The sequence below is a fragment of the Balaenoptera acutorostrata genome, chromosome 16 (assembly GCF_949987535.1).
Source record: "Balaenoptera acutorostrata chromosome 16, mBalAcu1.1, whole genome shotgun sequence".
NCBI lineage: Eukaryota > Metazoa > Chordata > Mammalia > Artiodactyla > Balaenopteridae > Balaenoptera > Balaenoptera acutorostrata.
This window is the reverse complement of record NC_080079.1, coordinates 62,389,524-62,404,009: the sequence shown is the minus strand read 5'-3', so window position 1 is coordinate 62,404,009 and position 14,486 is coordinate 62,389,524. Positions and strand designations below refer to the sequence as shown.

Below are 14,486 nucleotides of genomic sequence, written 5' to 3'. Positions count from 1 at the left end.
ATTGGCAACTAATCAGTAACTATACTGCGAAGTACCATATATTAGAAAACATGGGGTGTTTTACTCAACCAACTTCCATCATAGACATCCATGCACCTCTCCCAGTGACCCTAGATTTCCAGCTGACACCTATACATCTATGTAATTATTTCACTTGTTCATAAAGTTCTTCCAGAAAAACACGTTGTTAAATCTTCACCAAGAAGATTGCCATGAAAACAGAAAGCCTCAGATAGTATAAGCTTTGTTTAGCATAGAACTTACCAATAAGGCAAAAAGTTAACTGAAATTTAAAAGAGAAGACATAATTTTAAAATCTATTTTGAGGATTGCTTTTTTCCTGACCATTCTTGAATAATTTTGGACATATGACCTTCAAATTTTCACATTTAAATTTTCACAGATGGCGTTCGAGTTGCTGCCTCAACAGGGATAGACCTCCTCCTCCTTGACGACTTTAAACTGGTCATTAATGACTTAACGTATCATGTACGACCACCAAAGAGAGGTAACAAGTAACCTTGATAAGGCCAGAGAAATGTGAGAACAGCTTTTGGAAAGAACTTTTTTTCCCCTGGGTAAATTTGAGAAACAGACAGTATTCAAAGAGCAGCCAAAGTTTTACATATAGGTAGCACTTCTCTAGTACACTGACTAAAACATAGACACCAGAATGCTTTAGTATCGGCTCTTGTCACTGTTCACATAAATGAGTGTTCTACATAACTTAAACTCCTTCCTTCCATACAAGCTAAAAGTCATATTATTTTAATAACGTTATTGGGGGAATCTTTCTTAAAAATTATGGAATTCCCTGTCCTCTTAAACATTTGTAACAGGAATTAACCCCTTTTTTTTGATGGCTCAAGGTTAGCAGTTTGAAAGTCAATTATTGTACAATAACAGTCCTTGGGAACTTCGGACAAGAATATGCTTTTAGGTGAAAAAATGGGATATTTGCCTCCGGTGCCAAAAAACTCAGTAATCAAATATTTTCATGAACTACTTTTAAAAACCAAAGTTAATGCAAAAAATCCATGATAAACAAAATATCAAAAAATTAAATAAAGACAAAGTTAGTTTTACTGATTTTTCTTTTCACCCCACACTCCGATATGGCTTTGCACAGTACTGATGCTATTAAATAGTCCTCTAAAATAACATTTTAAAGTGTGTTTCTTTTGGTCATCTTTCTCTCTTTGCCCTTGATATTCATTGTCACTCACTGCTGTCGTTAATTCCCCTTCAACCACCACCCCCTCCATCAGCTTCCTAGGACATTTGTTATTTTCCATTCTGCTTTTGAGAATTGTTTCTAATGTAGAAAAAGTTCTAAGTAAAAGCCTAAGTATTGAATGCCTCCAAAATCTGGTCCACATCTACCTTTAAAGTTTTTCTCTTTTCCTCTTAGAAGATGCCTACTTTTCCTCCACCCTCTAGTTCCTTTGCTCTTTCCTTTGCCATCTCAGTGTTTTCTCACCTTTCCTCTAAGATGCCTTTTTCTTTTCTTCCTTACCTCCTATTTCCTCAGGTCAAAATCATCAATGTCAGCTCTTCCATGAAGCCTTTCATGATCCCATTCTTTCTTTTTCTTACTCCCAGCCAACCAGAAGTGATTATTCTCTTCTCTGAATTCTTCATTCCTTTTCTTTTCAAATGATCAGAGGGAAGGCACTGTGATTTTTGTATACCCCATTGACTTAGGTAGTCATCCTATATTGAGCGAGTTAAATGAGTTAAAGAATCCTTTAAATAGTAAGACATTACTGAATCAGATTTTATTAAGTTGGAATAATTGAACATGTAGACCAAGGATTGTTAGCTATATATTAGCTATACTAATATGTTTTTCTTCTTTATTCCCTGATTCTTGGACTAGACGTTTTGTTTAAAATAACAGAAGTACAGGCCTTATTTTACTCAGTTTTTTGTTGTTGTTGTTCTTTAAATTTGCTCTTTATTTTTTTCTGGCTTTATTGACCTATAATTGACATATAACACTGTGTAGTTTAAAATATACAGTGTGATGATTTGATACACTTATATGTTGAGAAATGATTGCCACAACAGGATTAGTTAATACCTCCATCATCTCACATAATTACCATTTCTTTTTGATGAGAACACTTGAGATCTACTTTCTTAGCCACTTTCAAGTATACATTACAGTTTTGTTAACTATAGTCACCATGCTGTACATTAGATCCCCAGAACTTATTCATCTTATAATTGGAAAATTGGTACCCTTTGACCAACATAAAACTACTGTATGATCCAGCAATTCCACTTTGGTGTATATATCCAAAGGAAATGAAATCAGAATCTCAAAGAGATATCTACACTCCCGTGTTCATTGCAGCATTATTCACAATAGCCAAGCTATGGAAACAACCTAAGTGTCCATCTACAGATGAATGGATAAAGAAGATGTGGCGTGTGTGTGTGTGTGTGTGTGTGTGTATCTAAAATATTATTCAGCCATGAGAGAGAAGGAAACCCTGCCATTTGCAACAACATGGATAGACCTTAAGGGCATTATATTCAATTTTTGTGTGTGTATGTGAATTTCCTAGAGAGTTCATTCTATTTTGATTTTCTACTGCATTAGTAAAATATTAAAAGTTGACTAATATATTCTTATATAAAGTATAACAATCCAGAAAGTAAAGATTTATGTTGTCAAAACTAGAGGTATTTTAATGAATGAATAATTCCAACCATCTTGTCTAATACTGTGTTTTTAAAAGAAATGAAAGTTTTAATTTTTTAAATAGGGCTATTCTCAAGTTGAATAGGGAAAGTAAAGGTAGAAACTGAAAAGGGGAGAAATTATATTTGATTCTCTGGTAATCAGTTTGGCTACCTTACAACTCTTTGTTTTATCTGTATCTCAGAACTGTGGGATATCTATCCACCTTCCCTAGAAGTCAATTAGAATGTGAAGTTTGCAAGGATCAGAAGTCTATAATTCATGGGATAATTGTAATTTGAAGTATGAAATTTCATAAGCTCAATAGTAGCATTAGTATAAAACTTTAAAAGACCATTTTACTATTTAAATTTAGACATCAAATCTCTCTCAGCTCTGTTATTATTAGTCAATGAGTGATTATGTCATTATATACTTTTTTCACAGAAGCTTAAATAATACTGTTTTAAGTTCGTAAACACTTTTCCCTCAATTTTTAAAACAGTAAAAAAAATCTTTTTTTCTTTTGAAATAAACGTAAGATAGGTTTTCATTTTGTTTCCATCATATTATCTTCCTCCCAGTCACCACTGTTTGTCAGCTGCAGTGAGTGAGAGAACAGTTGAATTTCTGTATTTGAGGAGGGATGCCAATCATGCAGATGGGTAAACATATTCCTCTTCCCCACACTGTCACTGTTTTTAGTGAAAAAGCTAAATGGAGAAAAGAAGTTGAAGGCACTAGGTTTTGGGTGTTAGATAATGAGAAGAACACTAGGATTTTATATATACATGGAGCAGATGGAACAAATATACTTTATCTAATAAAAGTTAAAATAGTCAATGATGGAAAACTTTTCCAGAATAGTTTTTTAAGTTTTGACACAGTTTTTTTCTACTCATTCCTTATGCCCCTTTAATTTTCGCTTTTCTCTCCTATTTTTCTTTTCCCTGTACATGGATAGCACTTTAGAGCTAAAAATGCTCTATGAATGTTGTGCACCAGTAAACCTTAACTTCACATACTTCAGCAGGCACTGAGGATAGAGGGCTTATTCATATAGGATCTAATATAGCCATGTTTGATGTTTATGTGGGATTGGCAGTCATAGGTATTACAAATACCTAAGTACTGACAACCCTTGTACCTAATGCCAAAATTGGAGGGAAGAGGCAGGAAAAAACTGAAATGGAACAAGGGGGCAGGTCATAGCAGCAAGGCTAGCTGCAAGTTCCATTGCATTCTTTTGGTTACCAAAGCTGTATATGGCTGGATTCCCCTGTGAGCACTGGTCGTTGAAAGTTTTTGTGCTAAGGAAACTCATCTTGATTGGCAACACTAAGCCCTTTCCCCCATTTATCCATCCAGAGGATATTGGAGACCTTGCTTCTCTCCTAATAATGTAAGTAATTGAGAGAAAATGTTGAACAGGCAAACCAAATACCAACTATAATGAATACCTTATCAGAGACTCAAATAGCCAGAATCCTTCCCAAACCATTATAGTAGCTGAAAAGACTTTTTAATCCCCATTATTTTTGCACATCTCCCTGTCTTTGTGTACCTTAATTATCCTGGCACTGATGGCATGTGCAGAAACATTAATAAACATCTTAATTGCATTTTTAGTGAAGCATACACGGATCATCCAGAAGTGTTTTTGTTAAGCCATTAGCAGATTTACCTTCTCTCTTCCTATAATTTCATCTCCAAATAGGTGGGCACATTTTTCAGGGTCAAGGGTTTGAGGTTGTTTTCCTCCACCATGACAATACCTTGGAAGCATATTCTTCCTGTCAAGAAAATCTAACAAAATAAAGCTAAGTCTCTTGAGTTTGCCAGGGCTTTACTGATCAGAAAGATAACAACTCTGTGTTCAGCCAGGTCTAGAATTGGACATCTGTGAGATTGATCTCCTATGAATTATCATTGTATAGTCTTTTCATTGCTGTTTGAAGGTATGTTGTAGCACATTAAATTTTATTTGCTTTGAATGATAATGCATTCACAATGTTCAACTCCCAAAGTCAAAGAGTATATGGGAAAAGATTTTCTCATCCCTGTTTCACAGCCACCCTTTTCTCCTCTTACCAGCAAGCATTGTTCTTAGTTTCTTGTTTCCTATCAGAGAGTCAGTGCATTCATAAGCAAATGTGAATGCATAATCTTTTTTCCCTTTTTATGCAAATAATAGCATATCATACATATACTGTTCATGTCGGTCAGGATTCAATTGGGGAAGCAGAAGCATGTGAATAAAGTGGAATAAAAGATTTTTTATAGGAATGAGACTTTGTACAGTTGTAGATGAAGGTAAAGAAGTAAGAGTCTGTAAAGGGGAGCTTGGAAGATCAGAGAAAAGTTACTAATTTTGAAGTGATGGCACATGTGGACAAATCAAAGCTTGCCAGGGAACCTGGAAATTCAAGTGCGTCCAACTAGTAGGCTAAGAAGAATTAGCAAAGGAGGGCTGGTAGAGAGATCCCTAGGACAGTGTTATCAAATAGAACTTTCTGTGATGATGAAAATGTTCCATTTCTGCACTGTCCAATATGGTAGCCATCAGTCACCTGTGCCTACTGAGCACTTGAAATGTGGCTAGTATGGCTGAGAAACTGAATTTTAAATTTTATTTCATTTTAATTAATTTAAATTTAAATAGCCACACACAGCAAGCAGTTACTGTTTTGGACAGCACAGCTGTAGAAAGCTGCATCTGGCTGTGGGCGTGGATTTGCTGTTAATCAGAGGTGGCAGTTGAGAAAAAAGAGGTGGATGCAGAGCCAAGGAGAGCAGGCACACACCGGCATCTCCAGGCTCCTCTGCATCTGTCTCTCACTACTAACGACAACCTTCAGAGCCTGATGGCTTCTGCTTCACTTCTGCCTTCTAAAACCTCACTTGAATCTCTCTTTTGGCTAACTCTAATTCAGAACCATACAGGGAATTTGGGGGAATTTGGGATATATGGGGAAACATAATTCTAGTTTAACTAGATATCAAGGTATAAAACCACCAAACTGCTTTTCTTACCTAACAGTGTATTCTGAAGATCTTAAAATACCAGAACATAAAGAATTCCTTATTCTTTTTCACAGCTGCTATGTGTTACATTGTATGAATGTATATTATCATTCACTTAGCTGCTGATTTTATAATTTATCATAGTGAAAAAAATCAAAAGAGAAATATTTTTGCAAACTTGGAGTGAAAAATATGTTTCTACCTATAACATAAAACACAGAAGAAGCCATGAAAGAAAAAACTGATATAAAAAATAAATTTTCTACACAGCAGAACCCGTAATATGAATATTAATTTTAAAATAATAAGTCTTCAATGAATGACATTCTAATAGAAACTCTTTTATAAAACAAATACCAAGCCTGATTTCAGATTTTATAGATTTTCAGGTTATGATTGTCTATACATATTTGATCATTAACATGTGTGTGCTTCATTAGGAAAAGGAAGAGGAGAGGGTCTGTTTAGTTTGTTTGCTTGCTTCCTTCTTTCCTCCCTTCCTTCTTTCCTCCCTTCCTCCCTCCTTTTCTCCCTCCTTGGATTTCTAAGCAAATACAGTGTAACTATGGTATTGAAAGTGGAAATGGAAAAAGAAAGGACATGGAATAGAAAAGTCATTGGACTACCAGTCAGAAGACCTTTTCCCACTCCCTGCTAGCTGTGCAGCTTTGTGAATATCATTATTAGACCTCATTAAGGAGAGAAACCACCTCATATTTGATTTTTTTTCCCCTCTATAGTGAATAGATCAGTACCTAATACAAAAATGTTTGTTAATCTTATCTCTCTAGGACTCAAAATTCCTCATTTATAAATTGTGGATTATATGCTGCCATGAGGATAAATATGGGATCATATATGTGAGAGGATTTTGTTTACCATAGGTAATTTATACCTACCTAAAAAATTATCTTTTTGAAAGAGGACTGAGGACTTCCCTGGTGGCGCAGTGGTCAAGAATCTGCCTGCCAATGCAGGGGACACGGGTTTGAGCCCTGGTCCGGGAAGATCCCACATGCTGCGGAGCAACTAAGCCCATGCATCACAACTACTGAGCCTGCGCTCTAGAGCCCATGAGCCACAGCTACTGAGCCTCCGTGCTGCAACTACTGAAGCCCGCGAGCCTAGAGCCTCTGCTCCACAACAGGAGAAACCACCGCAGTGAGAAGCCCGCGCACCGCAACGAAGAGTGGCCCCCGCTTGCTGCAACCAGAGAAAGCCTGCGTGCAGCAGCGAAGACCCAACGCAGCAAAAAATAAAATAAATTAAAAAAAAGAAAGAGGACTGAGCTTGCAGGAGAAATATTAATATTGATATAGTAAAAGCCTCATAACTCAGTTCCAGGCCTGGGGGTCAGGAGGCATGGACTCTACCACTTCACTATGACATTCTAGAGTGCAGTTTTCTCTTTTTGTAACTTTGGAAAGTGTAGAACCATATGTGAATGTGAGCTGCAACTTTAGTGCAAAGCAGACTCTGTTGACATAGATGACTTCTAGAACTCAAAGTGTTCTTTTATCTGATCCCATTAATGCAGCACACATTCATTGAAGCATGCAAGATACTATGCTAGGTGCTATATCCCATTTTACTATATCAGCTCTTCTCTAATCCAATTTGCTACCCTTATTTGAATTTTTTTATTGATTGAATTTCTGTGATAACTGTACTAAAAGACATCCTTGAAGAATATTTGAAATACACACATGACTAATTCTGACTGTGTCTTATTTTGATTTAGAAAAAGGCTGACCTTCTGCTGTAGCTAACAAAATGTCACATTTAAGGCTAATAAGATTCTAAAACAAAAGCTTTACTTCTGGTGCTTTTTAAAAAGTTATTTGACAGCTGAGATCAGCTGACTTTTTATTAAATTTTCAGAACAATTTTTAGATTTCTGGAAGCACATGCTACTCACAGAAGAGGATATTGAATCAAAGAATTATTTAATCTTTTACCTTTTCAGTTATTCTCATAACTTCATGCCCTTCAAGCTTGATATTGAGACCCATACAGCTATTCTGTCTTTGCCCAACGGGAATAAATAAAAATTGATATGCTAGGGGGAAGGTATATAGGGGATAAGATCATTAGGATAATGATAGTTTTATTTATACCCTTGTATTTGCAAATTTGAACTACTGTATATTTTTTCCTTAAGTGTTAGTTACTAAAGGGAAAAAATGACCAATTAAAATGGCAAGACCACAGATAAATTATAGATCAGAATTTTAATAAGCATGATAATCAGATTAATTCTAAACCTCTCTACTAGTTTTTGACATATTACTTTAAATTTTTTGTCTTTATCTAATGAAGATTATTATTACTTGTAGCCTCATTTGTAGCACTTATACTTCCAAGAATATAATGGTGGATGTTGGCTTCAAAATTTTCAAGTTGCCCAAATATGAGCTTACTTTCTAGGACTTATAGACTCTTGCTTTTTAAAAAGGAACTATCCCTTTCCTTCAGTTTAACATTGAAGGTGGGACCCCTATAGTGGATGAATCTGCCTTGTTCTTATCATTAATAGCCCTAGGAATAGCAACTCTTCATTTAAGGCATACATTTTTTTTAAAATGTAATATTTTTCTTTCAGACCTCTTAAGCTATGAAAACGCAGCAACACTGAATGATGTAAAGACACTGGTCCAGCAGTTATACACTACTTTGTGCATCGAGCAGCACCAGTTAAACAAGGAAAGGGAGCTTATCGAAAGATTAGAAGATCTCAAAGAACAACTGGCGCCCCTGGAAAAGGTGCAGATTCAAATTTCACACTTTTCTTTTCACCAGTATTTTTTCCAGAGCGTATATGTTTGCTTTTTTTCCCTCCGAGTTTTGTGTGATTGCATTGTGTCAATCAAACTAGTCCACTAGTTTTGGGAACTGAATCATACAAAGCTTCTGATTAAAGCTAAGAAAGGACTTAAAAGGAATAGTTTGGAGCCTTGATAATGGACATAGAGCTTTGAGATCTAAATATACTGCCCTTAACCAGACTTACTACTTTTACAACAAAGATTGGAATAATTGCTGATCAAGAAGGGTTCTAAGTGAGGTGGATAATCATTTTAGCCAACTTAAGAATTAATATTATATGGAATATTATGCAACTGTTAAAAACAATCGTGTAGATCTAATATTCTATAGAAAACACTTCATGATATTTTATGAAAAGTAAATTACAAAACAATGTGTATATTAGTGCATACTATGATCCAGTTTTTAAGTGTATTATGCATATAGCCATACACAACACACACACACACACACACACACACACACACACATACACATATATACAAAGAAAAAAATTAGAAGGAACATATTCCCAAATGCTAATAGAATAGTAGGATTATGAATGATTTTTCTTCTTTACGCTTTCCTAAGTGTTTTACAATGAACATGTGTCATCCTTTTTTTTAAATAAAAATACAAGTATTTCCATTTTAAGAAACCAGACTATATTAGAGATTAAAGAAGGGAACAAATACTCTTAATACTGTGCTTTTTCTGATTTCTTTAAAAGTAAGGAACACATATCTCAAGGTTGTTTTCATTAAATTTAAGACCATTAGAAATGTTGGATAAATTAAATTTGAGGAACTGTTGTGAAGGGGGATGAAATTTAAATCTGGTATTTTCAAAATGTAAAGCATTTTTTAATGTACCAACTATAGCAAAATAATTATCATCCCTTATTGAATATTTACTATGTGCTAGGAATTGTCCTAAGTATTTTACTTGTATTCTCTTATTTAATCCTCAGAACAACTCATTAATGAAGTTATGGTAATGAGCAGATCAGGGCCTGAACTCAGCCGTTCTGAATCCAGAGTCCATGCTCTGACCCACTGTGCTGTTTTGCCCCTAGTAGACCTTTTGAGTAAAAAACTAATGATAGATTAAATCTTGTACGCTGCAGTGAGAGAACATTGGCATGTTTTTATTTCTCTCTTTCAAAGAAAGCAATCTTGTGGTTGGATAAAGACCTGCTGAAACTTGCTTATTCACTCCCATAATTTCACCATATTTTCAGCTACTTCTAGGATGAAACATGAAACACAAGTGTATCAAAAATGTTATTCCTATAAAATAGTACTCAGTAAAAACTACAGATATTATTTAGGAAGACAAACTATATTTCCTAGAATTGAGACTAACTTATATCTTGATTACGAGCCGTTTCTTTAGTGAACATTGAACAGTTTAAATAAGAGTTTAAGATTGGTTCTATGTCAAAATGCTTTACAGTTGACCAGTCATGTGTGCCCTGTAGGTACGAATTGAGATTAGCAGAAAAGCTGAGAAGAGGACCACTTTGGTGCTATGGGGTGGACTTGCCTACATGGCCACACAGTTTGGCATTTTGGCCCGGCTTACCTGGTGGGAATATTCCTGGGACATCATGGAGCCAGTTACCTACTTCATCACTTATGGAAGTGCCATGGCAATGTATGCATATTTTGTAATGACCCGCCAGGTAAGAATTCCTCTTCAAGTAACTTTCCATGAGATAGTACAATGTTGGTTGTCAAAGTAGTTCTCTTTTCTCTCATATTCTTTCTAAGGCCAGTTCCCTTGAAGTAATCATTTATCCTTTATACATAATCACTCACACAAACACACATATGTGCACATGCATGTGCATGACAATTATGTATCAGGCACTAGTCTAAGTGCTAGAGATAGAGAGATAGATATGACATGGCTTTGGCCCTCACGGAGCAAACAGACTATTAAGAGAGCCATATAAACCATTAAATTCATAAAATTATTATAGTAAGCTATAGAATAAGAAGGCAAAGGAGAAGAGTGGTCAGCTGTAGGATAACTTGCTCAGTTGGCTTGGCTTTTTATGTACTGTGTGATTAATTTAGCAGTCAGATGGTGTAGTCCCAAGCTTTTGGTCTTTATTGAATGTTTGGAATGGAGAATTGGTGATAACTAATCAAATAGTTAAACTAAACTCTGGGCTACTTCTAAATATATTAGGAGTATAGGTGTTTGTTGTTGTTTTTACTTCATGGAAGACAGGTGAAAATTAGATATCTAATCACTATTCTATTCTTTATCAACCAAGGCTCATATTTTAAATATCAGTGTCTAGAACTAATTTTTATTGTTAGTGCTGTATTTTTAGTAGCTTGGAAATCCATAATGGTCACTTTAGGAAGTATGAAGGATTTATTATTACTTATTTATTATTGCTATATGTGATACAACCACAGATCCAGGCTCCCTTGAATAAAAAGTATTTGAAATAGCTGAGAGATATGAGAAACCTTTTCTATTTTCTTAGGTATCAGAAGAAAGCTGAGAGTTGCTTCTCTTATATTTTTATATGGCCACTGTTGAACATAGGCATTTTGTTTCTGTTGTCATTAGACCAATGGTCATAGGCCTATTTTTGTGTGGGAAAATGAAAGCCCAAGGGTGTTATTTAACCTTTCTGGGCCTCCCAAATATGTCTAGTGGAGAAGAGACAGTAAACTGTTCGTGTCCTGCTATTGTTTGCCCAGTGTCTCTAGCACCTAATCCCATGTCTGGCTCATGTTTGTCACTCTACCTGAACAGAGCTGACAGCCAAATCAATCTTATCTAACCACACCTCTGGACATGGCTTACATATGTGTATGTGTCTGTCTATGTTTCTTTCCCTCTTCCTCTGCCCTGTCACTGTCCTTCATATACCCCTTTAATGGATTCTTTTTATCGACTGAAATCCAGACTCCTTAGCCCAATATTCATAACTGGTTGCTGTCCTTTCCAAATGTCTCTCAGCTCCTCTGTGTATGTACTAGGTATTTTAAACACATCAAATTACAGTTGACCCTTGAACAACAGGGGTTAGGGGCGTCAACCCTCTGTGAAGTAAAAAAATCCATGTATAACTTAAAGTCAGCCCTCCATATCATGGTTCCCCTGTATCCATAGTTTTTCCATATCCATGATTCCACATCTGGGGGTTCACCCAACTGCAGATCGTGTAGTGCTGTAGTATTTACTATTGAAAAAAATCCGCATATAAGTGGACCTGTGCAGTTCAAACCCATGTTGTTCAAGGGTCAACTGTGTAGTCTGTATTTCCCCCAAAATGCCCTGAGTTTTTCACCACTTCCTTCCTTACTTCATACCATTCTATTAACTGGGAAGGTTTTCCCTGTAGATCGCTACCTGTCATATTTCAAGGTTTACTTAAATGCTTATTTTTCATGAACCTTTGACTACTTCCCTGCAGCCGACTTTGATCTGTCCCTCTTCTGAATTCCTGTAGCACATTGTGCCTCTCATTTCACTTATCCTATGCCATCTTGTATTATAATTATTCATGTTCAATGTCTTTTCCCCTCTACTAGACTATGATATCTTTTGAGGCAAGGCGTTCAGGTGTTTTTTTCAATTTTTATTTCCTTACCATGCCTAATACAGTGCCTATCTGTCCTACTATTTAAATGCTGTCCTACTTCTGTGATTCCTAAATGTTTTTGCTGCCCCCAGGTGACAAGTTGTAAAATAGCAGTAGTAAACAATTAAGTCTTTCGTGAATAGGAAAACATTGACCAAATAAAATGTAAATAGAGTTTCTCATGTTAAATATTCTTCCCCATATCAGTATCCATAATTAACACCCATGAAACAACATGCCTGTTCAACAGCATTTAAACTGTTCAATGAGCATTTATTAGCAACCTAAATATATTCCAAAAGTATATTAAGTTCCAAAGAATTTTCAAAAGATAAGTTCCTTGACATCATAAAATCAAGTGAAATATTGACTTTTACTGACTAATATTTCAGTGAAACCTGAGTACCATTTTCTATCATGTGAAAAAGGAGCCTGACAATAAGAATTGCCATTCAGCAAAGTTACTTCAGCAGGCATGTGAACCACCATTCAGCCCCCTAGCCCAGGCGTTTTCTACAAAGGGGAGGTCACTCTCAAGGGGGTGAAAATTGGTTCTGGGGGAGTAAAACATCTTAGATATTACAACAGATAAACAGATACACAGTATATTTGTGGTGTTAAAACTTCTTTGAGGGACTTCCCTGGTGGTCCAGTGGGTAAGACTACACGCTCCCAATGCAGGGGGCCCGTGTTCGATCCCTAGTGGGGGAACTAGATCCTACATGCACGCTGCAACTAAAAAGCCCACATGCCGCAACAAAGATCCCACGTGCTGCAGCTAAGACCTGGCACAGCCAAAATAAATAAATAAATATTTAAATGTTTTTTTTAAAAAAACTTCTTTGGGGAGGAGGGGCAATTAAGGAAAATATATCTAAAAAGGCAACTTAAGGGAACAATGATGAATAAAGGTTAAGAAACACTGACCTAGCCTTTATTACCCTTTGTCATCTCAATTCCAACATCCAGCATTTATATTCTACTCCAGCAAACTACTTCAGTGGCCATTCAGGACCTACTTAGAATAAAAATTAGCATGCCTAATAATTTAGTATGCCTAAACCTTTAGGCTCCTGACATCTCTCTTAACTTTTTTCTGTCACCTTCCTCGTGTGTTGCTTCCTTTTCTGTCCAAATTAGACCATATTGTCATTCTGTTCAATCTCTGCTCCATTGTCTTTCCACCATATATACTCTATAAACTCCTAATCTTGGATAAATTTAGCTATTTATCCTATATCCAGGCTACTGAACATTGCTAGAGAAAAATCATGTAATAGTGTGGATTGGACCACTGCTTGTGTTTCTAATTAGATTTTCTTCCGCCATAACCCTCTCATTAGTTATTCTAAGACTTCACATCAAGCTCCTCATCCCACCTTTAACTTTGCCTCCTACCTCTCCTGGAAAATTGAGCTTAACAGATACAAGCTTGCAAATTCCTAAACCCTGTGAGTTTAATAGTATCCATACCTACTTTCACACTATTTCCTTAAATTCAAATAAGAGGTGGCATTTTCCTGCTCAGGGCTAGCTCTTCCACCTGTTCTTAATCCCATTACCCCCTTCCAGAATCTTATGCCAGTATATTTTTTGTGTTCCGTATGTTATCAAACTCTCCCTCTCTGACTCCCTTTCCTTCATAACCAAGCTCTATGTGTATCTCTTCTCACTTATTATCAAATTACCAAATTTCTAGAAGAGAGTCTAGAATGTAGTTGCTTAGTAAATGCTTGTTGCCCAAAAGAGGAAGCATAGAATAGATCTGAATAAATTGAGTTAGTGTGTACATTTACATCCTCAGCAAAGATAGGTAAGTGGCCTAGTAATAGCAACTTAGATGAAACCTAGAGGGCATTCCTTCAAGTTTTTAATCCAACAGTTATCCCTTAGGTCAATATTACTTGATTCAGACCATGATTCTATCCATTTTTAAAAAGCTTCCACAGTCCCTTCAACCGCTATTCGTTCATTATCTGTCATCATCAGTAATTAAATATTTACTTCTGTTTCTAGTATGGCATCCTAGGTAATCAGAACAATGCTCCCTTGGAAGCATTGAGATAGAGATAGAGATTCAAGATTCAAGATTCAAGATTCAATATCTCTATTCAAGCCACAGAGATTCATGTCCAGGGATTGCTAAAGTAGGTTGAAACATTTTTGCTTTGGTGTGGAATTTTAAAGGCCACTACTGTAGAACAGAAGAACCTGTTGTAGGCTCTCTCAGAGACTGTAGCTCATCTTTCGATCATCCCAATCTTGTAAATTGGATTGAGGTAGTCCTAGAATGCTGGTGATCCCAGAGTGCTGATATCACTGGTTCCAGGCCAAAGAAAACATTAATCATCCCTGGGA

General features: G+C 36.0%; 1 protein-coding gene across 1 annotated transcript in view; it reads left to right on the top strand.

Moving 5' to 3' along the window:
* The window catches only part of MCU (mitochondrial calcium uniporter), a 231,552-nt gene that overhangs the window by 201,455 nt on the left and 15,611 nt on the right, over nt 1-14,486 (top strand). The window contains exons 4-6 of the mRNA XM_007167696.2: nt 404-508; nt 8,316-8,476; nt 9,999-10,202. Coding sequence (XP_007167758.1) covers nt 404-508; nt 8,316-8,476; nt 9,999-10,202 — 470 coding nt within the window. The remainder of the gene's footprint in view (nt 1-403; nt 509-8,315; nt 8,477-9,998; nt 10,203-14,486) is intronic.